Here is a 24850-nt window from a genome sequence, read left to right as displayed (position 1 = left end):
ATTATTATTATTATTATTTGTCTTCGTGTCTTTCTCGCTCTTTTTTTTTTAACGAGGCGCATACACACACATACACAGAAATGTACATACGAGAGATAAGTTTAGTCGGACTCGTTCGCGATTCTTTCTTTATTTTTTTTTTTTTTCTTTTATTTTGTTTCTCCGTTTCGTTGCTCTCGTTAAGTTGCCGGTCACTTTCAGCTCCCTTGTCGAACAATGATCTCACTAGTATTAGAGCTAAGGAATTCTACATTTAATAAATTAGTGCTGAACGAACTAGTCACTAAGGACGATGGTAAGAAATACCGAGCAACCGAGAGGCAGACGAAATATGCGAGGCGATCGGAATTTTCTCGGAGAACAAAGTCAGAATCGCGATTCCTTTTTGGATGATGAGGTTTAGGTGGAGAATTTCTCGCTTCGTCTTTATTTGCGTGTCATTTTGAATAGAAGGAAGTCAATCTGGCCTTTAATATCCCTATTGCGTTTAATCAATTTTACGTGATTTAATCGTATCCTTAAATTTGAATGCAGATGTTTCTTTTTTTGGTTTTGTTGATCGAGATAAAGTTCTAAGATTTTGACGAATTTCCATTATTATCTGATACGATAGGAGGGTTAAACGAATCACAAGAATAATGGAATAAGTTTGGTAATAAAACAAATGAAATCTTACAATTTACGTATCCTATGATTATCCTATTCGATTCAATTCACTAACATCATTAACTAGTAAATTATTGCGAATAAGAAGATGCGATAGCGCGGTATCTTTCGCAAATCAAAGAATTCGCTTCTATAGAATGGAGCTTAGATTCTGCGTGACTCTGCGCCATTCGACAATTTCCAAAATCTTACAATTTAAATACCGTAACACGCAATTACCGCTTAACTTCACGAACAGTGCAACCAATTTTCCAATAAAATTGGTCAGATTGACTTCTGAATAGTTCGAATCGCTTAATACAATTATGTAAAAGAGCAAGAGGAAAGCTCTCTGAATTTTTCAGCCTGGACAGCGTTAATTCTTGTTCTGCATGAAAAGAAGAGAAACTGTTCCACAGCATTGGAATTATTTCGAGGCAAAATCGAACGACTTAAAAATTTGTTTAAACTGTCGAGTTTTACGAAATATCATTGCGCGAATATTGCGATCCGGCAAGAACAAACTCGACAAGATGAAAGAAGAAAGTGAAAGAGAAATGCAATTGTGTATTGCGAATTGAAAGACGAGTAAATAGGTATGTAGATATAAATAAACGGATATATATGCGATAGAAAATAGCCGTGTCGTTTAACAACGTTCAATTTTGCCTCCGTACTGTATAGTGAGATACTCGAGGCACGCTCGAACGGTGCATAATAATTCGAGGGTCGCGAACCACCAGATGTGTTTGACGTCATTCGCCACTAGTTTTCAGTTGTATTAGTTAATTTATTTAATTCGACTCTCGACTCTGAACGCTCGAGTGTGCCATTTCAAATTCTACTGTTTCAAGAGTATACCTAACGGGTAGCGTATACGGACTTAGCGAAGTATCGAAAGAAGTATAGCGAAACGTTTGAAAAATTCTATAGTTTTAATTATTTGTGTCTCTATTTTTTAATAAAAAATAGAAAAATGTGAATAATTATTATTATGGAATATATATATATATTTTTTTTTAATATTAGGTGTGTAAATTAATTTGGTGTATCTAGATTTAATAACTTTTTATAGGTAATTATTTTAAATTTAAATATTTTCCTATCTTGTAAATCTCTTATAAATGTATAAATATCCTTTAAAGGAGCACCGTTCGTAACTTTGCCCGGCAATCTTGAATATAGATTAGAAGATTAAAAATCAACATAGAAATTATTTTAACGATGAAATTAGTATTATATTCCTAAATAAAGCATTCAATAAACTTTCGTCAATATTTCATCGATTTAATTTACACGCCTATGTATTAAAACGCATGAAATGCGAATAAGTTTTCTTAAATAATAAAAGTCCAGATGTAACATATAAAGCATTGATAAGTTTAGTGTAAAAATATTAGAAAATTCATTATACTTCCTCCACCAAGTATTCGTAAATATCATTTCACAAGCGCATTTATGTACATAGTTTCTCATTTTCTCGTCACTCATGTTCAACCACTGTAAATAAATCGTACATTCGCCACGGGTCCTGTATAACGAGAAACGATTTAAATATTTATATCAATCGAATAGTTACTTGTTCGCAATCTCATTCCTCCTTCCTGTTCTGTCACGTCTATCATAGAAGATTGCGATTCATACGAGACACGTGGCGAGTTCTTGCGTAACCGGCTTGCAGATAGCGATGGGATCGATTTTCGCGTGCTGTCAGAACATATTCATGGAGATTGTTGTCCAGTTCTATCTGCTAGAATTTGCATAAAAAATACACGAACGCTTAAACTGACACATTTTTGTTCGATTTTTTTTTACCCTTCGAGATTTTTCATTACTCATTATTTTACCCATTCATTTTACCTTTTCTCCTGCTCCAAAATATTTGACAATTATAATATTTACAATGAACAGAACGATGTATCTCATTCTTGCGATCTTTTAATCCGTACTCTTTCGAATCTTTAATCAAAATCCGAGGGTGCAAATCCAAAATTCAATTTGAAAACGTGGTTTCATGGTTGATAGTTTGATATCCTTCTCTTAAATATCTACAACTGGAAAAATTATTTCTAAGATTTGATGTTTCCTGGCTTTTGCATCGCACAAAGGGCGAAGAGGCTCCCTCGATGATAGATAATCCGATATAACTTTCAAGTAGGTGAAACTGGAAGGAAACGCGATACCTTTACCTGACGCTAGAACTATCAGAATGGTCAAAGTGAGAAATTTATAATTCTTCGTAGAAATTTTATACATTCCGACGATTTGAACGATTCTTTTGCAAAATATATGAATAAAAGCTTATCTTGTCCCTTGCATTATAATTTCATCGTATGCTATCCATTTTGATTTTTTTTTTTTTTTTATTACAAATTTGTTGTACTTCATCTTTTATCAGTATTTCCAGTATGGAGTCATAATACGTTTGAAAATCTCGAAACCTATAATTTCTACGATGTTTGTTACGCAAAAATTGAAGAAAGTGGTTTTATAGTAGATAACGTTAATTAATAAATACCTTTAACGTAATATATTTGATAAAAAATAATTAGCTTTTATACAGCCTATCGCCTAATTTTGAAAAACCTAGTGGAAATTAATAGATTTCAAAGGGAACGTTCGCCAAGTGTCTTTTGTAGAAGAATTATTGTTTCTGAGAATGTATTTTGGCGCATCTTGTGGCAGATTGAACCATTAACAGGTCACGTTGATGCCAACGTGTCGAACACGCTAGTCGCGCACAAAGAGCGTGAACGAGCACAGCATCCTCGTTCTCTGGCCAGTAGAAAGATGTTCGAGAATTCGGTCTTTATTAGGCGATCTCGTGACAGATAACTCGCGGCACGCTGTGGTGCTTCTTTAAAATCAGAAATCGCTCTTGTTAGCACGCTTGTAGTTAAGAATTATTATCCACTTGTTACTCGAATCTGTAATATCTACTTTGGCCGAGAAATACGAATTCCTATAAAATAAGGAGAAAATCCTGGAATTCGTAGAATTTAATAGTCGTCAATCGTGTTCGTTCCCTAACGGAGATCAACGCTATAAAGACAAGATATTAGGCATTTAAAAAAATTGAATCTTCGTGAAATATTAATATCGCATAAACTTTTTATACAAGGGAATCGTGGTTTGGTTTGAAGTTATTGAAAATGTATCGATTGGATCAAAGAGCGACTTTGAGGAAAAGAGGAAACTTTCACGTACAGATTCGCTCAAAAGTTACAAGACTATAGATATTTGTGTATTTATAGAAAATGTAAGCAAAGGATCGAAGATGCACCGAAAGAATTTTTCAATTAGTTCACGATAGAAATATCACGTTAGAAGTCGAAAAGACCGAGAAAGTATTTTCATCGGTTCGATAATAAGAGAGCTTGGAAAGATTTGCAGAAACGTTAAAAATCCAATATTCTTCAAATTGCACAGCATAAGTTCCGAGAATATAGCATACTGTACACGCTCTCCTCTCTATAAAACCAGAATTTATAAAACCATAACCTTCAACAAGCAAAGGCGGTATTAATTATTACGACGTGTATAACGGCCGTTTCGAGGAGTACTGTACAGATCCAAAAATACGGTCTTTGAAAGCGCGCGAGACCACACGACACGCGTCGTTCTAGGCGCAGAAATAAACTTTACGACTACTCGCAAAATCTGTTTCTCCGCGACGTAGGGATATAAAAGAAAAAGAACAAAAGAAACGACGTCTTAGACGAATGACAGAAGTGAAAGAAACTTTTATTATCCGAAAGATTTACGTTTGCTGTATGTTCGTTTCGATCCCATCACTACCTGCACGATGCCCATTATTCCGGCAGCTATTAACCGCTGCACACGGTTCGCTTGTAAATTGGATGATAGTAGCAAACCCACTACGGGACATCGTTTCTCTCTCGCAATCCTCCGTGCGAGTGCACTTTCGGCCACAAGCACAGCGTGGAATGCAGTCGACAAAAAACGAAATAAACATTGTTCGATCTTGATCTTATTAGTCGATGAATATCATCGGTCTTTGAGTAAATAATACGTAAGTAAATAATAAATGTGAGCAACAATTCCCTCAATGATCGATAGAGGATTAGTAAGAATCATCAGGTACATCAGAATCTATCGCTCGATAGTTTTATTCTCGTTTGTCAATTCTCGTTAAATAGAAAGACGCGTATAATTTTAATTTCCAATTAAAAACTCCACTTCCCTTCTTTAAAGAATAAAAAAAGAGATGGTCCAAACCATTGGCGACTGTAATTTTTATCGTTCCGTGTCAACAAGACGTTGTATTACATCGCTAAGTTTTGTTCTGCTACAAACTGTTACGCTGTATGTTGTTAATTTTTTTCATGAAATTCATTCGTAACCGCGACCTGATCGAAGAGTGAATTTTTGACGCCTATCCTAAGAAAATTTTAAAAGTAACACAAACATTCTGTTCTTTGTGAAACGCCAGCACGATATCTGACGGAACGGAAGGGAAACAAAATGATTTCTGCGTGATACTTACGAAAGAACGGTAAGATTGTTCCTGGCATCGGCGCTATTTACTTAAACGTCACCGCGTGTAGTTTAGACAAAGAGGTAGCCATTCAAGACATCTCAACTGAGCCAGAGAGCAGAGAAAACACCTCGGATCCCCTGATATCGAGTTTCGGGAAAGCTGCACATTGTATCCATCTTTTGATCTTTGCCCTCGATCCTCGTTGAAATGTCGCACTGCGAAACGTCAGAATGTGGCCTGCTAACATGCGAAAGTGGCCTCAGGACGTGCGAACCTGTTCCCCGAACGTTGCCCGCCAATGCGACCTCCGAACGCGCGTATCTAGTGTGCGAACATGATCTGTGAACATGGCCTACGAACCGGGTCCGCCAACGTGGCCTGCGAGCGTGCGAATGTGACTTGCGAACGTGCCAACGTGCATACCTAATCTGCGAACATGGCCTGCGAACATGGCCTGCGAACCTGATCCGCGAACGTGGTCTACCTGCGTGCGAGTACGACCTGCGAACGTTGCCAGTGAATTTTTATTTTTGTTCTCGATCGTCATTGGAATGTCGGAATACATGGCGAATCTCGAAACGCGCAAGATCGTTTAATTTTTCATCCAGAATCTCTTGCTTTCATAAAGAATTCGTCCTCGGATCATTTCATTGATTAATTCGAACGTACAGATTTTTGGTCGCGAAATTGGCAAGTCAAATTTTGTATTAGCCTCGTACACACGCATTGTACATACATGGGCGATGATGTATTAATTTTGTTTAAATGTAATGATTATTTGTAAGTCGTAAGTGGTGTTCTATTATTCGAATGGAGATAAGGAGAGTATGAATCAATGCTAGAGTGTCTCAACCCTTGAGATTAATGGGATATGTCTGAAGGCAATTTTCATAAGGAACGCTGAGAGCGATTATAATTTTGAAACCACGCATCGAGATACACCTGAGAGCGAAATTTGTCGTTCGATTTTATTATCCGTGTAAATGATTAGCGTGCAACTGCCCGAAAGAGCTTAGATTGTCACTAAACTGTGGATTTGTGTGCAAATGAATATTTTTATGAACGTAGTTTTCAAAATGGAAAAAATAGAAAATTGAAAATCACGACTTAACAAATGGTTCTCACAAGTTCGATTATAAACTCCCAAATATTGCAGAGTAATTTTCTTTGCAAATTCACCAGTGTGTTTGCAAAGGTTAATTGCATTCTTTTTAAATGCAATTGAACGTTTATTCGATATTTATTTGTAAATATAGAGTGTGTATTTATTAAATGCAAATGAAACCTGCCTTTTAGCGAAAAGTGATAACTATTCGTATTTATATTTCGATGTCGTAATACCGTAATGCGTCTCGAGGTAAAATTATGTTATGTCTTAAAAAGTTTGAGTATTTTGCTTACTTCAGCAAGAGAATAAGTACGTAGGATGATCCGCATTGTTGCGATATTCCAGTTGCGTTCCACGTTTTTACGACAAAATATTTCAAACAAGAGCTCAATTTATAATGTAAACGTGAAAGCGTTACGATGCAAATAAATGAAATATGTTTTCGAAATTTCAACTATGGTAATTCATTTTTCATTCGAAATTAATAAATTTTGTCTCAGAAGCTTCGTTATTGAACTATCAAAAACAGCCTAAACATTGTGGCGATCTACAAATAAATTACTGTAAATTGTATAAATAAATTTTTGCTTCTAGTTAATTAGTCGAGGAATCTAAAAGCTTCTAAAGTATTAACATCTGTGAATAATAAACGAAAATGAATAATACGATGGGTAAATGAATAATAAACGATAATATAAAGAGAATGTATGTTGATAATAATTCAATAATAATATACGAAAATATAAATACTGATAACAATAAATAATAATGGATAATAATAAATCAATAATGAACGCTCTTATCCGTAGGAACGCGTTACTTCAATTGCAATCATCCAAAACTCGAATGGCGTCATAATTAATACGTAATAATAATTCCATCTATACCCATTCTTGACCTCAATAACATTTTTAGTGACGATAAAATGATAAACCGAACACAAAATCCAACTATCCAATTAAAACAAACCCGATTGCAAAGTCGGTCTGGCGACACGTTCAAGCTGATAACTTTCTCGTTAAAAGTACGAAGAATCATGGTTAATATATGGAGTAACCGAAAGACCGGCGAATCGACGATCTCGCGTTCTCGATCCGAGGAAACAGCTGTTTTGCTATTTGTTGGAATTTAGTCGAAACGGTATCATTGGTGGACATGTGTCAGATTCGAGTGGCGTTATTCACGACGATGTTGCTGGCAATAGTCGAGATCTCGATAGCCAACACGATAAGCCGACAGTCCTTACAGTGTAAAAACGTCGCCAGGGATGCGATTATGAATAGCTGCAAGGGAGAAAGGATAAAACGATCCATGGAGAATGCCCAGCTATTACTTCATTATCTACGTAATGGTAATGTTCCACGCGGTTGTTTATATTTATATCGGTAGGAATTTTTTAATTTTCTATCAACACAAATCTTTGAATATTCAATTTTAAATATCGAAAGTTGAATATTTAAAGCGAGTTGAAAATTATTTCTTTTCTCATGCAACAATGTATAGTGTATATGTATTTTCTTCGTAATACTTTACCAGATCAGGAATGTAAAAGATTAATGAAGCGAAAATCGATTTCCTTTACAGAGAATGTCGACGTTTCACGGCGTCCAGAAGATCTGCTCGGCTTCAGCTTAAGCTCCGACGAATTGGAAGAACTTCTGGACGAGGTCGGCTACAGAATGCCCAGAAGTTCGAAGGATCGGAGCAGGCAGATCTTCCAAAGCGTTGCCATGAAATGCTGCCCGAATCCGAAATTATGCTACGATAATCCAGGAATAATTCCTTGCATGGGATATTAACGACAACCTTGCAGTTCATTATTGAACTTTTTTAGAGTTTAGGAATGAATCGCGAGATTATCATTGATATGCCATGCGAGAAACTTTAGTAATTTTAATAATTTTAGTACGAAAGAAAGTTTAGTCATTTTTGAACAGAAAATCTGAATGACGACTGTTATACGATCGATCGTACTTAAATTTTCAGCTGTGCGTTGAGAATCTTTGAGAAAATAAAGTACTTATTCGCTAAGATGTTGTGCTTTGTCTAAAGATTTTGCTCACTTTGTTCGAGTCAATATAAATTGTATTTAATTGGAATTTTATATTCGCATAACAGAGGAAGATAGAATTTTGAAGAACGAATGGTTAACCGAGATAATTGCCGGCTTAATACAGTTTCTTATCATTACGTCATTAAAAAACGTAAGAAATTCGAACATATATGTATATAAGTAATCGTACACTTCTTGATCACGTATTACAGTGTTTAACTCTGTAGGAATTTGGGCAAATTGATCGACCTTTATCGTCGATTTATCTTTTCACAAATTTCTCAATCTCGCTGTCAGCGTCGAACTTCTTAAAAGGTAAACCGATTTATTTCCACAAGTTTATTCATTGCGAGAAAATGGTGTAAATACGGCGAAACTGCATCTATCTGAAGGTAAACCGTAAAATCGTAGCCAATGGGAAGAATCGATTATTATTATAGAAACTATCATCTGAACTACTAGTCTTTCTATAGATGCAGTCAAATAAAATTGCAAGAAAAGCTGGACGAAAGTAACGTTTACGAAATTCCCTCTCCTCTACATTTCAATTTACAGAGTTAATTGAAATTGCTTCAGGGGCATTAAATTATATGCATAGACCGTAAAACGACGAACGAAATACCAATTACCAGAGGAAACTGAATCGCTCGAAACGGGACAATAGCTCGTTCAGCTATAGAAAATGATTCGGGCGATCGAAACAACAAAGGAGACGCCGACAGCGTGACGAACGCAAAGCTCTTTGTGGCAATAATGAGTGATATTCCCGACGATCGGGCTGAAACTCCGTGAAACTACGCCAATAAGAGATAAAAAAGGACGGTGCCGATTATGGCGGAGAGATGGTCAGAACGAGTTAAACGCGTGTCTGACCCCCTTCGTGCGTGCAACGCCCGGTGCAATAGAAGTTAATCGAAAAAAGTAGGTAAGACAGAGACGAGAAGCAATTGAGGATCGGCTCCGGCGTCACGTCGAGACGCTTGCAATTAGCCGGCGCGCGCGCGATCTAGCCGCTAATTTCGTCTGACGCCATAAAACCGCTTCATCGAGCTGGAATCTCGAAAAATTAACAGCGACCACCAATGGGAATTTCTCTAATCGTGTCTAACGAGATCGATTGCTTTTCGCTGGTTAATGGTTTATATTAGATTGTTCCAAAACATTCTTTCGTTTTATAAGCAAATAATAGATGCATTTTTGCATGCGTTTTATCCATTTTTTGTTATGCACCTATTATTTCCTTATAAAACGAAAGAAACTTTTGAGACAACCTAATATCTACGCTGACTCGCAGAAATATTGTGTAAATTGTCAACATTTGCCATAGAAAATTTGTATGGCTACACGTAAATATATTATATAAGATATTTTATTAGTACCTGAAACGATGTGTAACATATGATACAGAATAACGTAACAATATAATATAAAATTATGTAATATTTAGAGTATTATGAAGTTTCATTAATGTAATGATTTCATTGAATATTGATGTTTATTGATGCAATGAATAATTGAAAAAAGTTTGCTTCATATTACACAATTTGCTGTTACGGATGTGTACTTTTAATCCGTATTGAAGATATTAGCCTGTTTCTATATAGATCATAATCCGATTACGATTGGAATTCGCCCGAGCATTTGTTTTTATTCTTCCGATAACGAAACCAGGTACTCTTATTACAATAAGGTTTGATTGATTTTTCTAAGCCTATTAGAAGCTTTTATACTTATAATTCTTTCAATTTAATGCTTTTTCTTAATCTCTTCAACTTCACAAAAATAATATTCGCAGCAAAATGCGAAGAAAACATAAAACGAAACTGGTTTCACATATGTTAAATGGAAAATTTTTAAAGATATATGTCATCCTCAATAAAATTCTACATGGATGTTTATTATTCAAAGAGAAAAATACGCCTGTCAATCATAGAGATCTGATCACGTATACATATATGGTAATGTGTCATATGGTCATCTTGTTTATCAATGAAAAATGCTGTAATTATTCGAAACGCAACATAATTATTTTTTAATATCCTATATAAGTGATAACGCGATTATGCAATAGCCCCGAGCGATTCTATTTGCAACAAAATGACTCGAATACCATGAAGCAACATAATATCCATTTTTCTTACAAGAATTAGATCGCTAAATTAATGTTTTATTTTTATTCTCTTTAATAGTGGAATTGTTCAAAGTATTTTTATCGCGTGTAATACTTCGTTGGCGAAGTTCGCGAACGGGTTATTCGCTTATTTGAACGCAGTTGCAATCTATTTAGTTCAGTTTGTTTTCTAGGTCAGTAGTGCTCCACTTGAGGCAGTTCGCTAATCGAGATGGTTTATCTTTGAAGGAAATAAATTAATAATATTTAGTAACAATGTATCTCGTTCGATTAATAGGTTAAACGCTTTATTTAGTAAGTATACGCTTTACTTCTTATTTTTTTCTTCTGTACTTTCATTTCGGAATTATTTGTGGGAACAATTTTAATTGTACATTTTTTCTTTGCGTGAAGAGTAAACAAAAACAAGATGCAAGTGAATACCTGCTTATTAACAGAATTGTAATTTAATCAGGTGGTTCGATTAATTATGCAAGTTAAGAAATTTTCAAAAAACATTTAAATGTTTGTAATTTGTAATACATTTATTATTGGATATTTAAATTTATTATTAGATCTTTAGCAAAATTTCGACTCGTACGAATTTAAAACACACATTTTTAAATGTGCCTTGACAATATTAATAATTAAATTAACATACACTTTACTTTCATATTTATCATCTAAAACAATCGTCTCATGAAAATTAATTACAATTGAGAAAATGACGTGTTTAAATATTTTCTGTGATCAGTGACATTTAATAATTTTTTAAGAAGTACTAACAATTCAATATTACGTAAGTATAAACATTCTTTACCGTGTGATTTACATACAGATTTTATAGAAACATTTCTTCGTACATTTGTGTTAAAGCATGATCGTTCGTTGTTTTAAACTCAAAGTATTATAGAATTAAAGAAGAATGAATGACAGTAAATCTTATATTTGCACAAAAACAAGATATAAAGAATATTTTAGGAAAGAAATAAAATGACGAATTCAAAAATATGTGATCTACGTGGAAAGCGTAGACTGTGGCGCTATCTATTCCTAATCCAAATAGTCCCCTTATGCAGGGGTTTGACACGTATGCTGTTTTCCTTGTTTCGAGATTCGTATAAATGTCAGTTGACCAATTGAAAGATATTGTTGCTTTTTGTTACTGCACGATTTTCTTTTGATCAGGTATGTCAAGCTCAATAAACACAATCTATAGTATCGTCTTCAATATGGCAAAGTAGAGGTATAGTGGAGGGCAACCTAACCTCACTTTCAATGTATTTTCCGAATAATATATCACACGATCATTTTGATTATTCAGTCGCAAATTATACACAGATTTCTTAATTTGCAGGTCGTAGAAGAAAAAGTTTTCTGACATAGTGTAAAGTAACCGCAAAAATGAGTACTATTGTCGAACAACCTTGCTATACTTTGATAAACGTTCCAACCGATACCGAACCATTAAACGAACTGCAGTTAAAACAAGATCTGGAGAAAGGCGATGTTCAGACAAAGATCGATGCTCTTAAGAAGACCATTCACATGATTTTGAATGGAGAACGCTTGCCTGGACTTTTGATGACTATCATTAGATTTGTATTACCATTACAGGATCATACCATAAAGAAACTGCTTTTGATATTCTGGGAAATTGTACCCAAAACTTCTCCCGATGGAAAATTGCTTCAGGAGATGATTTTAGTTTGCGATGCTTATAGAAAGGATTTGCAGCATCCTAATGAGTTTGTTAGAGGATCGACTTTAAGGTATAAATATATCGATCGCTTTACTTTAGTTGTTGAAATGCTAGATTAATTTAAAAATATGCTTGTATATTTCAGATTCTTGTGCAAATTGAAGGAACCAGAACTTTTGGAGCCTCTGATGCCTGCGATAATTGCGTGTTTAGAGCATAGACACTCTTACGTTAGACGTAATGCAGTCCTGGCTATTTTTACTATTTACAGAAACTTTGAATTTCTTATACCAGATGCTCCAGAATTAATAGCAAAATATTTAGAGGGAGAACAGGATATGTCTTGTAGGAGAAATGCATTCCTAATGTTGTTACATGCTGATCAGAGCAGAGCATTGTCTTATTTAGCAGCTTGTTTGGATCAAGTGCCCAGCTTTGGCGACATATTGCAGTTAGTTATTGTAGAATTAATTTACAAGGTGCATATATTTTAAACAAGCTCCTACTGGTAGTAAAAAATCGAATACCAAATATTAATAAACGTATATTTTTATAGGTTTGTCTTGCAAATCCGTCAGAGAGAGCTCGTTTTATCAGATGCATCTATAGTTTGTTGAATTCACCCAGTGCTGCTGTACGTTATGAAGCAGCTGGTACTTTGGTTACACTCTCCAGTGCTCCTACGGCGATCAAAGCTGCAGCTTCGTGCTACATCGAATTAGTTGTTAAAGAAAGCGATAATAACGTTAAATTGATTGTCTTGGATCGTTTGATTGCAATGAAGGATAGTCCTGTTTACGAGAGGGTCCTTCAAGATTTGGTGATGGACGTACTCAGGGTTCTAGGTAAATTTCTGAAGACGAATAAAACTAGTAACTCAAAATATAAAAAATTGATTAAGGCTTTAATTCATATTTTAGGTTCTCCAGCATTGGAAGTTAGAACAAAAACATTAGCTCTAGCGATGGATTTGGTAACAACCCGCACAGTCGAGGAAATGGTACAATTACTGAAGAAAGAAGTGCTTAGAACAGCTGGCGGAGAACACGAAGACGCTGGTCGATATCGACAATTACTCGTTAGAACACTACATGCTTGCTCTATCAAATTTTCGGACGTGGCGGCTACAGTAATTCCAGTATTAACAGATTTCTTGTCTGAGAATAACGAGGCCGCTGCTACTGACGTTCTTGTGTTTGTTCGCGAAGCTATTCAGCGATTTGAAAATCTCAGACCACTTATTGTAGAGAAACTGCTTGAGGTACGTATTAAAGAAGTAAAAATTAACAAATTTGTATTCGTTTTCATATCTCAACAAATCAATTTTTAATCTTGCGTTTTATGTATAGGTATTTCCACATATACGATCGGTAAGGGTACACAGAGCAGCGTTGTGGATTCTTGGTGAATATGCAACGTCGAAAGAAGACATAGAAGCTGTACTGAGTCGTATACGGGCTGCTTTAGGAGAATTACCATTATTGGAAGCAGAGAATAAACGTCAGTCTGGTGAGAAATCAACAGAAGATGGAAGCGCACAAGTTACACCAGCACAGTTGGTCACGTCAGATGGCACATATGCTAGTCAGAGTGCATTTAGTGCGGCGTCCTCACGTAATTATTTATTACCATTTACCTAACTACTTTAATATGTTGTTGTTTTTTTCACTAGAAAATGATTAAAATATTGATTTTCTTCAACAAAAAAGAAAACATAGCATTTATAACATTTATTTTTCTAATATTACAGGAAAGAAAGAAGAAAAACGCCCAGCATTAGTTCAATACATGATGGAAGGCGACTTCTTCATAGGCGCGTCTTTAGCTACAACCTTAGCTAAATTAGCGCTTCGTTATAAGAGTCTTGAAATAGATGTGCAAAAGAGCAATCGTATACAGGCTGAAGCGATGTTCGTGATGTCCAGCGTAATGCAGTTGGGTCGTTCGGGTCTCCCTGCTAAGGCAATAACGCACGATGATGCAGAACGTTTGTCCTTATGCTTGAGATCACTGGCTTCCCCGACGGCACTTGTGCAGAAAGTTTTCACAGAGGGATGTCGCGAAGCTCTTGGTAGAATGCTGACAGCGAAAGCTGAAGAAGATTCACAGAATCAAAAGGTTTTTTTTCAAATCTATCTAATACATTCTTCCTTAATTCTTATATAGTCTTGGTCTCAGTACTTGTGCAAATAGTACATTCTTTTGTTCACACAGGCAAAGGAGAAGCCAAGTAGCGTTGTTCAAGTAGACGACGCGATACAATTCTTACAGTTGAGCCGTGGTTCGGACTTGGCAGGTGGAGCTGGTGATGTATTCGAACAAAGTTTGAGTGCTGCTGTCGCTGGAAGACCCGGTGCTAGTGGAGATGCGCCAACTCCCAGTGCTTTGAGCAAGGTTACCCAATTAACTGGCTTCTCAGACCCTGTTTATGCAGAAGCTCTTGTTCATGTTAATCAATACGACATTGTACTCGATGTATTAATCGTTAATCAGACCGAAGATACTCTGCAGAATTGTACGTTAGAGCTTGCTACGATGGGTGACTTGAAACTCGTAGAGAGACCACAGCCTATTGTGCTTGCTCCTCGAGACTTCGCAAGCATTAAGGCAAATGTGAAAGTGGCATCCACAGAAAATGGAATAATATTTGGAAATATAGGTAATTAATAAAGATTCGTGCTGCTACTTTGTTTATCAAAGACATATAAGAACGCGAATTCATCGATTTTCAGTCTACGACGTGTCTGGCGCGGGATCTGATAGGAGCGTAGTGGTGTTGAATGACATACATATCGATATCATGGATTATATAGTGCCAGCAACGTGTACCGACTTGGAATTCAGACAAATGTGGGCAGAATTCGAATGGGAGAACAAGGTGTCTGTAAATACGACGTTATCAGACTTGAGGGAGTATCTCGCTCACTTACTAAAATCTACAAATATGCGCTGTCTCACTCCAGAAAAGGTACTGTACTTTAAATTTAATTTTTTTTTTATAAATATGTATATATACATTTTTTTCGTGAAACTTTAATCAACTTTAAAAATAGTGAAAAAAATTGTAGCAAGATTCTTAAAAAAAGGAAACATTTGCATTGTCATTAACGGTGGCAAGCAAAACCTTAAATGTCAAATTTCTAAAAATAGGGGAACAAATATATTTTCAGGCCCTTTCTGGACAGTGTGGTTTCATGGCAGCGAACATGTACGCGAAATCGATATTCGGTGAGGATGCACTGGCGAATATGTCCATCGAGAAGCCACTGAATAAACCAGATGCCCCAGTGGTCGGTCATATCCGTATTAGAGCGAAAAGTCAAGGCATGGCGCTGTCGTTAGGCGACAAAATTAGCTCTACGCAGAAAGGTCCACAAAGCAAAGTGGTGCAAGCCGCTTAGAGAGTATAATTACTTGACCTATGGTGTATCCTCAGTATTTAAGTTATTTCTAAGGTGAAAAAAACGCGTAGCCAATCGAGTTTATTCAAATGAAAGAACATGTAAAATGCTGTCAAAATGGCAGTAGCCATTTGCCTTCGTCAATTCCATGATTCAAAGTTTCTTCGAACGTCACGATGTTGAGATATATTTTATACGATTAGTGCATTAACTTATGCGTTGTTTTAGTTTTGTTTCCTCGTGTCCAGCGCCATTGAACCACAACACCGATTGTACCCGTGAGCGAAGAAATATATACATATACGATACTTCAGCTGTACAAGCTTGTATTTTATTCCGTTAAATTGACATTTCTAATACATACACATATTTTTTAAGAAATAAAAAACGAATACTTTACACCGTCCTTTCGATGCTGATTTATTATCTCCTCTACGTATGTCGTAAAAATGTATAGTATACAATTTGTCTTTTTAAAATATTGGATTTAACAGTTTACTTTAAAGAATATAAAATGAAGTTCAGTTCATATGCCTAAATGAAATTTCATAAGCTATGTTTCTTTTATATTATTTATTCGGTGTTTCACAGCCAGCCACCTCTTCGAGGCGACCTATTATTCGATACTCGTGGTGATCGAGACGTTATGTCCACTAACTTTTCTTTATCCTCTGGCATGTTTAAATTCTTTTTCGGACTCAGCGTAGGTTTCAATCGTGACTTTATCGTTTTGCCATCCGTATGGGCAGATAACGTCGATTCTGTGTCAGTGTTAGGTTTCTTCATGGCCCTCACTGGTGAACCGTATGAAGACTGGGGATTGTTCATTGCGTGGATGGGGAGTGCCGATGATGTTTCTGTAAACACACGTATTATTAAAAGAAGAAGTTCATTTCTTCAAATGGAATCGTAACTACTAAATTAAAAAAAAATAGAGAAATTAATTTCACAAGTCGCAATAGAAATAGCTTACAGAATTTTTATAAAATTTTCTACTCAAGTACGCACAAAGTTTAATGGAAAACAAACATGGAGACATAGAATAAAAATATATCCATTTTTTTATTTTCATTTACGAACATTATAGATATTTGACTGAATTTCTTTTTATACAGAGGATCAACGAAAATATTTATTTATATTGATTTATTATTATTATTTATTTGAATGAGAAAACAGTTCCCTTGTATTGAAAACATTTATAAGAGCTTTGTGAAAGCAAGTAGTATTGATTAATTCTGCTATGAATGTAGTAATAAAACAGCGCTCTTTAAATAAAAATAACAAAGTTCTTACCAGTCGATTGTTGGTAGGCCGTGGTCGAAGAGTTCGCGGACTTCCTTTTGACGACTCGCGGTGGCGTACGAAGCGATACTGGTGGTGCAATCTTAGCGGGCTTCTCATCGACATAGTCCATTGACATCACGGGCTTCGTCTATAAAGGAAAGCAACAACCCATTACGTGATTCCCCTTAGACGGGATCCAAACATACGCGCGTGCAAGGTACGAACAAATTACAATCTTTGAATTAAGAAACTTGTGTCTTATAATTAATTATATAGCATTTTATAAGTATTTAATTTTTTCATGATATATTAAGAAAAAATTAAGACTTATTAACAACAATCGAAGATTTTTAAAGAACTTCTTCCTTTGAATAATGAATTTGCTATTGGGAAACAATATTTTCCGGAATTTTCATAGGTTTTAGTTCGAGTTTCGATAAAAAGAATTACGGAGATCTTGAATTTGGAGAACTACTACGAATTTTCACAAAATCTTTCTTTTTGGCTTTATATTCAAAGATTGAGGTTTAATATTTTGCAAGAAAATTTACTAGGTTAATTAAATTCCACGAAATCCAAAATTTTCCATTGGAGGATTAACAGAATTTTGCTCAAAATCGTTTTTGATTTTGATACTCAAATATAAAGAATTATGCTTCATTGAACTTCAGGCTACTAATCTATGAAAGTTTAATTAACTATAATCGACAATTTAGATTATAAATAAATATAGAAACGGATAATAGATATATCGACATAAATAAATATGTAAGTATGTAAATTTTTATTTATCTAAAGTGTTAATACGCAAAGTGGTACTTACTTTAACAACAGCTTCATTATGGTTTGCCGTGAGAGTAAAAATCGGAGGTTCGGTCAATGTTTCATGCGGCTTCTCTTCAGTTTCGACTATATCCTGAAGAACATGAAGAATCGTCGAAGCTGTGCTTTCAGGTAGCTCTACAGGCGGCACAGGTGGCAGGGGGCTCTTATTGTTTAATCTCTGTGCTTCTTCCATGGCTGCTTTCAAATGCAATTGATTTTGAAGAGACGCTTTGCTGTTACTTTTACCAATTTGAGAGCTTTTCATCGCGCTGTCCACGACCTGCAATATTTCATTGATTGTCTCTTCGCTCACAACGAATCAAATGTTAATTTCATTACGTAAGTTCAAACACGATTTTCACCTGGCTCCAACGATGATTAGCAGATTTTAATACGGCTAATTTGGCAATCCTTTTCCATCTGGCGATGTTATCTTCGTCTTCATCCGGTTGCTGAAGAGAATCTACCTGTTCTTCGGACTCCGTACCTGAGACAGGAACTGCTACCTGGAAGTCCTTCATCAGCTGGCGTTCCCAGACCCTCATCTTTTTGCCTAGAATGGCTGATTGTTCACAGGAGTGACGAGAGTTAGTTAGTTGTAATAATTAATCGAAAAGTTGAACGAGTCATTGAAGTTTTCAGTAAAGATTTTAATCGATCGTAGGAAAAGTACTTTACTTATTTCAATTCTTTTATTCTTATAAATATTCCATATTCATTCGTATTGTTTATAGATATATTCTTATTTTGTATCCTATATTTTTTATTTTTGTTCTAGAATTTCCTTATTTCCTCATTTGTCGTTCTTTTTTGCCAATACTATATTTATTATTCAGCAATTTATCAAACATCAACATTTATCAACATTAGAATTTCTTTTCTCTTAAAATCCTCGAAATCGCTTACTTCTTTCTTTAGTATCAGCCCCAGCGATATCCATGCCGTTCCTCTGTAAGATATCCAGCAATTCGCATCTCCAAGATGACAAATCTGATTTTAATTCGTGAACATCGTCCTCGGTAACAGGATCCATTTCGTGTTCAGAATGCGAGTTCACTACGTATCGCCATATCAGAGCTCTCATTACGGCTGCGTACCTGATCAGAGCAAACAAGAACGTCGTAAAATTCGTAAAACGCCATGGTAGATATGGTAACTCTTAGCATACTAAGAACTCTTTCATCCAGGAGGATTATTAAAAGACTATAGTCTCTAACGAGGAACAACATCTTCTAGAACGTAGTATTTCGCTATTTTTCTAAATCTTGATAAATTATTCTCTTTCAATTTCGCCGAAAGCAAAATTTTATGTCGATTGTCAGAAACTGAAATATCAACTGAAATTGAACTATGAATTTTTCAAATAACCCATTGTATAGCTTGTAAGTCTTAGTATTATTATCAATTTGTATCATGCGATGAATTATTGTTAAAGCTGGATTATTACTTAGACTCTTGTGTCCGCTTGCGATCGCTCGTTTCTCTTTCGAATTTCTTCTTCTGCAGGCCGCACAGTCTGAAGAGTAATTTCGGTGGCGGAAGAATATTGAACGGAGGCGGAAGCGTGTCGCCATCCTCGAAGTAGCTCATCCATAGCTTCGTCCGCGCGAACTTCCACTCCTTGTCAGCGCGTTCCTGTTTACATGGGATTTTACGAATCGAAATTCTCTCGTTCTTTCATGTTGTGAAAAGTGATTTACCTCGATGACAGCGTAGCTGTTGCTCATCATGGCGATGAGAAGATTCAGCAGAACGATCACGTTGATCACAGAATATGAACCAAACATCAACAGGCCCCAGAATCGAGTGTAAGTCTTGATTCCTCAAAACAGAAATCGACATAACGAAACCAAGAGCTTTTTTTAATGCATATTAATCAAAATCGAGAAATATTATTTTACGAATTCATGATTTATTAAAAAAAGAAAACAATAAGATAGATTTATGGCATAAAAGTTGGATGATTCTCTCGGTTTACCTGCGAGTTCGAAGCTTTCTATGCCAATTCCTCCGAAACTAGCCCAGAATAAACTCTGGCACGACTCGAACAGATTGCTGAATCTATCGGAGAATATTATAAAAAGGGTAATTGTTGGATTGTAATTGAGAAATCGGAGAAAATAATTTTTAATAAATGATTGTTGATTACGATGCACGAATACTAGCCTTCTCCATCTTAAACAGGACTCGCTGGTAGGATCCCAAGATGGGTCCGCGATGTTATCGTAGCATTTCCGTCTCTCCAATTCCGTGAAGTACCAAAGCAGTTGGTTTAGGCCACAAGCAAAGGCGAAAAGTACCAACGTGTAGATGAAGAAGAACTTTACGATGTCTATCACCATTCTACCTAAGGATATCTGGAAGGAAACGTATTTTCCAACGATGATACTGTAGATCAAGAACGATGGAGCTCTTTACAAAAAATCAGAATTGGAAACAAAAAGAGAATTCTGTTGAGATTTTCGTTCGATCGTAGAAGTTTGTAATTTTGTCATTTTAGAAAATTTTCGGAATTTTTCCTTAACATTTTATTCATTTTACGTACCAATCCTTTTATTCATCTTTCTTTCAAATATTTCTGTTTCCTCTATCTATTTTATATATTTCCTTCTTAGCATTGTTTTTTCCAATTTTTAATCGATCTTTTTAATTAAAAAGGTTCACGATATCGGGAATAACAAGTACCTGAAGAGGCCCCAAATGAGGATTGATACTGAACAAATGAATCAGTTTCAAAGCGCTGAAGATGTTAGCGGCTGCGAACAAACCCTCCGCTATCAGCTGAGGATCGAAATCGCTCCATGTTTCTCTCGGGACCAAAGCTGCCATAGGGTTCTGATTAATCTCCGCTCTTTGTTGAAGGTACGCGGCAGTTCTAAGAACCACAGTTGCGATGTAGAGAAAGTTTTTGGTGAAGTCGATGAAATTCCACATGTCTCGTAAATATGCCTTCAAGCCATCCACATAGGCCTTGAAATTTGTAGCGTATTAATTTGTTGTTATTCGATTCTACGACATAATGTGTTAAATCTACTATTCCAAAGTAAACTCGGTTTTATATATGTACATTAGTTTCATACGAGATCTTCGTATTCCTTTCTTTAGGATTTTCCAACTATTTCTACATCTCTTAACGAAGCTTAGCAGTATTTGACAATTCCTAACACGAACAAATTCTTTGCATTTTCGAGCTTATGATTCTATAGAATTCCACGGAATTAAAAACTAAGATGGTTAATGAAGCGTAGCTGTGGCATAATTTCCTCTGGACAGAGATTTTTCAAAGATTCCAAGATCATCTCCAATTTGTTAAACAACGTACATTCGTTTTATCATCGATAGAATGTATTATACATCTTTGATGCGGTATATATTTTTTTTATATGAACTCGAAGGCCTATAGTGTAGTGTAATAAACGAAATAGAGAAAAAAGTAGAAAGTACCTCTCTCATTTCTTGCCAAATAAATCCAAGAACATAGAGAACAACTACACCCTCTAGAAACGAAGGGGCTGCGCCCCTTTGTCTCGCTAGTTCCATCTCGATATCCCTTTTTGCCTTCTCGCTGCCGAATATCTTTACTATTTCCACTTCTGCGCGTTGCGACACCAGCATCAAAATAACTAAACAACGATTGTTCATCGTCTAACTTGATCGTTTCATTCCAACAATTATTAATATCATCGAGACTTACATAGAAAGAACACGTACGAGGCAGCGTGAACGAGAAATTTGACGAATGGCTTTCGCATCATTTGACCAGTTTTCGAATTTGGCGCTAGTAAGTACATTATAGAGTAGAATGGAAACATGAGGGCAGTTTTTGCAAGAACGCCGCACTTTTGCCACGTGGTCATACGCCGAAAGCCAGGTAGACCGTCGTACCTTCGATCGACGAATAAGAAGAAGATAATTTAATTTAGAATTAATATTCTGCTCACACTCTTATGCAATTATTAAGATAATTTAATAATTAACTACTCTCGTAAAAATATTTAATAGATAGTCTGTTGTGTTATTTAATAATTAGCTATTAATATTGTGAATTATTTTAGCGTACAGAATGTATATGATACGTAAAAATATGTAAAATACCCAAAATATAGTATATGCTGTAATATTCAGTGATCGAAATAAGTCTTTGGTTAGATTCTGCTTCTGCCAATAATATAAATTTGTATAAACATCCACAGTCTATCCATTGTATACAGTTAGTTATTTTAACGAACCACTGACTATTCTACAATTTGTGCCATAAGGAAACGAAAACTCTGTTAAGTAACTGATTTTTAGGAAACTGAACTTTGCCCTAACTCTAAAGCTTAATTCAGTGACCTTCTCGAGGAACAAGTATCTTTATTATCTTTACTATTCCAAGATTCTTTTGCTCTAGTTGAAAAATTCTAATTAAAATAAAGCTGTAACGTTAAGAGAGATCTCCGAATATCCCTCTTAGTACGATCTCGTCATCTTAATGTCCTCTCCCTTCTCTGCTTCTTCTTTAATTTCCACCTCGCAAAATGATTTTTATGAATCGTGTTTTAATATCAGTAATCGGTTTTAATATCAGTAAAACGTAACAAGAAGGTCTGATAGTTACAGTGTAATTGAGTTCATTGTTAATATACGAAATAAAGTTTGCAAACAGCCAGTGGCAATTTCACGCGGATAATTCAGGAGCAGAAAATCGAGGGAACTTTGTAACGAACTCACCAGATCGCCGCCAACAGTTGCTGCACGTGGGAATGAGCGACGAAAGTTTTCTGCTTATATTGTATGGCCAATTCTAATCTAGCCAGCTGCTTCCTGGTGACCAAGTTCTCTTCATCCTCAGGATCATAGTTGAGGATCGTGTGCAATTCCGTGGTAGTTCGCACTTGTTGCAGCAGATCAACGGCGAATCTAATTGAAATGAAATCGACGAAAGCTTTTAAGGATATTTCCAGATCTCCAAGGTTTACATATTAGAAAGGACAATTTGTAATTTCAAGAGAAATAGCCATATTTTTTACATTTACTTTTTTATAACTGCAACATTTCTATATTGCGTTATTTTTTTAAATACAGCTTTACGTCTTTGAAAAATATACGATGCAACGTGTTTGCTAACGCGTTGTAGAAAATTAAAAATTTAAATTAATTCACGCGACAAAATGAAATATCGATGGACCAGGTAATAACTAAATGAAAGAGAATGAAATTTACCTCTCCACCTGTCGTCGAAGCTTCAGATATTCGCCCCTACTTTCCGGTTCGGCAATCGTCAGTTCGCGAAGTTCCCAGCTTAATTGAAAAGCTGTTAGCAATGGATCTGGCGAGCTGAGCGCTATTAAGCTCGGACTTGCCAATGCTTTGTACTCGGAAATCCTCGTGGACGAAAGTCTCAGTGGGTCGCCTGGCATAAAAACGAATGATAATGTCAGGATAATATACCTGTTTTAAATCAGATTCGAGTTTCCAGATTTATATAACTTTGACATTTTTATAATAGCATTTCGAAAATTGTTAAGTGATCCTTTTACTTTCTTCTTCTTGAACCCTTAATTGCTACACTGCAATGGAAATACGTTCGTAGCAATGGAACTTAACTTGATCGAAGATTATCTATATGCTTGACGTCATGCGCTACTCGAGAACGAATTATGACAATGTTTATGACTGCTAAATTCGTTTAGAGAAACCTTTGGAAAAATTTATTCTTTTTCTCGTTCGGAGAAGTTGCACGAAAACATGAAAAATAAATCGCGTGACCAATGGAAAGAAATCGGCAATCAACAATTAGACGAAGAGTTTAATTGTAACAACTGTAGCGTTGTTTAACGATGGCTTATATTTCAACTTACGGTACTTTTATCGAAATCTTCTTTTTTTGATAGAAAAAAGACGTAGAAGTCTTTAAAGAAAGACGAACCTTTATTATTATTTATTTGGGAATTTATTTTATAGGATTGCTCGAGTGTTTTACCTGTGGTCGATCGCAGACAATCGGCACATCCACATTTAATGTCGTGTGGCATGGGCAAAGTGGCACCGCGATCCAGCAACAACTTCAAAATCTCGTAGTTGTTCCGCTGCGCGGCCAAAATCAGAGGCGTGATTTCTGGCGGATATCTCGCGGATGCTGGATCGATCTTCTGCCAACTGTGGATCACATCTTTCGTCGCTACAAATGCAGATCGCATGGATATTTTATAAGAAACGTCAGGTTCGATCGTTTGCTATTTTCTCAATTGTCCACGTGTTTCGCCGAATTAAAAGATTCGATAGCAGGATGGAACATCGATCACTCACAGTTTTCCTCGGCCAATAAATTAGCAGTCAGCAATTCTTCGTGCTCGAGCAGCAACTCTACAGCTTCCACAAATTCTTGATCGATCGCTCGGAGAAGTGCATCCTTCGTCTCCACGCCCATTACCACCAACAATTCAACCATTTCCAAATTCTCTGAATCAATGGACAATGACAAAGCGCCGCGTCCCAAACTATCCACGCAATTTATGTCCAGTGACTTCCCCTAAGATTTAAATACGTTGTACCCTTTTCACGAAATAGAAGTCGATTAAGAAAAAGCATCGATTGGAACAAAGACTCACGTTCACACTACCCTTATTGGCAAATTGAATGAATCTTTTGACGTTAACTAGATCGCCCCGTTCCACTGCTAATAGATATTTCTTTTCTTCGATGTTCAAAGGCCTTGGAAGATGAACTACGTAGCTTTCCATCTCGTTTGGAGGAGCTTCTACCTCTCTCTCTGTCCTCTCGAAGCCCATTTTCGACTACGGCTTTAAAGACAATTTTCGAAGTTCTATAAGACGAAGAAAATCTTTTATAACACGAGTCTTCAAGCGACAAATATCTTTTATATCTGCTATTGTTGTATTTTAATTAATAGGGGAATTAGATCTTTGGGAAAAGAAGAGATTTATGATATTCGACTTCTTTTACCCCCAATCGCAACACACGAATAATGCGAGCTATCTAAGAACCGAATTTCCACCGATTTCCCAATGCACACCAATCTCCACTAACACGTTTTCGTCGAACCAAAACTCTGGAAACAGCTACAACTCTATCCTTTAATTTATTCACCTCCAAACTTGCGACGATTCCACTTCAAATCCACGAACCTTCGCTCCTTGTTCTTTGTCAAAAAATCTCTCGATTAGGTTCTCCAATTTCTGCACCACACTGTCACAAAGTAGTACGAAATTTTCC

At 36.0% G+C, this 24850-nt stretch overlaps 3 protein-coding genes across 3 annotated transcripts; 2 read left to right on the top strand and 1 right to left on the bottom strand.

Annotated features, from left to right (window-relative positions):
- The first annotated feature begins 7400 nt into the window (after positions 1–7400).
- On the top strand, positions 7401–8284 carry LOC117210560. Its single transcript, XM_033453693.1, has 2 exons — positions 7401–7605; positions 7839–8284. The coding sequence occupies exons 1-2, from the start codon at positions 7410–7412 to the stop codon at positions 8051–8053; spliced, it is 411 nt and encodes a 136-aa protein (XP_033309584.1). The 5' UTR covers positions 7401–7409; the 3' UTR covers positions 8054–8284.
- Positions 8285–11457: 3173 nt separating this feature from the next.
- Positions 11458–15828, top strand: LOC117210532 (coatomer subunit beta). Its single transcript, XM_033453647.1, has 10 exons — positions 11458–11605; positions 11775–12189; positions 12265–12598; positions 12676–12964; positions 13040–13380; positions 13469–13733; positions 13870–14237; positions 14334–14778; positions 14852–15087; positions 15290–15828. The coding sequence occupies exons 2-10, from the start codon at positions 11822–11824 to the stop codon at positions 15518–15520; spliced, it is 2877 nt and encodes a 958-aa protein (XP_033309538.1). The 5' UTR covers positions 11458–11605; positions 11775–11821; the 3' UTR covers positions 15521–15828.
- Positions 15829–15926: 98 nt separating this feature from the next.
- Positions 15927–24651, bottom strand: LOC117210531 (transient-receptor-potential-like protein). The gene is made up of 18 exons (XM_033453646.1): positions 24581–24651; positions 24226–24440; positions 23924–24146; positions 23598–23795; positions 22838–23027; positions 22346–22534; positions 21327–21517; positions 21077–21255; positions 20318–20602; positions 19799–19989; positions 19611–19693; positions 19333–19454; positions 19080–19267; positions 18539–18729; positions 17995–18194; positions 17631–17912; positions 16817–16955; positions 15927–16377 (listed from the first exon to the last, which is right to left on the bottom strand). The coding sequence occupies exons 2-18, from the start codon at positions 24403–24405 to the stop codon at positions 16106–16108; spliced, it is 3303 nt and encodes a 1100-aa protein (XP_033309537.1). The 5' UTR covers positions 24406–24440; positions 24581–24651; the 3' UTR covers positions 15927–16105.
- Positions 24652–24850: the final 199 nt, after the last annotated feature.

The sequence above is a fragment of the Bombus bifarius genome, unplaced genomic scaffold (assembly GCF_011952205.1).
Source record: "Bombus bifarius isolate JDL3187 unplaced genomic scaffold, Bbif_JDL3187 scf7180000008206, whole genome shotgun sequence".
NCBI classification, from domain to species: domain Eukaryota; kingdom Metazoa; phylum Arthropoda; class Insecta; order Hymenoptera; family Apidae; genus Bombus; species Bombus bifarius.
Note: the sequence above shows the minus strand (reverse complement) of the source record. Positions and strands in the feature narration are given on the sequence as shown.

Bases quoted from the DNA above. Each gene is read 5' to 3' on its own strand.
- LOC117210560 (XM_033453693.1), top strand. From the start codon at position 7,410: ATGTGTCAGATTCGAGTGGCGTTATTCACGACGATGTTGCTGGCAATA. The intron at 7,606-7,838 runs GTAATGTTCCAC...TTTCCTTTACAG, and splicing joins ACTTCATTATCTACGTAATG to AGAATGTCGACGTTTCACGG.
- LOC117210531 (XM_033453646.1), bottom strand. From the start codon at position 24,405: ATGGGCTTCGAGAGGACAGAGAGAGAGGTAGAAGCTCCTCCAAACGAG. The intron at 19,455-19,610 runs GTAAACCGAGAG...TTCTGTTTTGAG, and splicing joins AGAAAGCTTCGAACTCGCAG to GAATCAAGACTTACACTCGA. The intron at 17,913-17,994 runs GTGAAAATCGTG...GAAATATTGCAG, and splicing joins CTAATCATCGTTGGAGCCAG to GTCGTGGACAGCGCGATGAA.
- LOC117210532 (XM_033453647.1), top strand. From the start codon at position 11,822: ATGAGTACTATTGTCGAACAACCTTGCTATACTTTGATAAACGTTCCA. The intron at 13,734-13,869 runs GTAATTATTTAT...CTAATATTACAG, and splicing joins ATTTAGTGCGGCGTCCTCAC to GAAAGAAAGAAGAAAAACGC. The intron at 14,238-14,333 runs GTTTTTTTTCAA...TTGTTCACACAG, and splicing joins AAGATTCACAGAATCAAAAG to GCAAAGGAGAAGCCAAGTAG.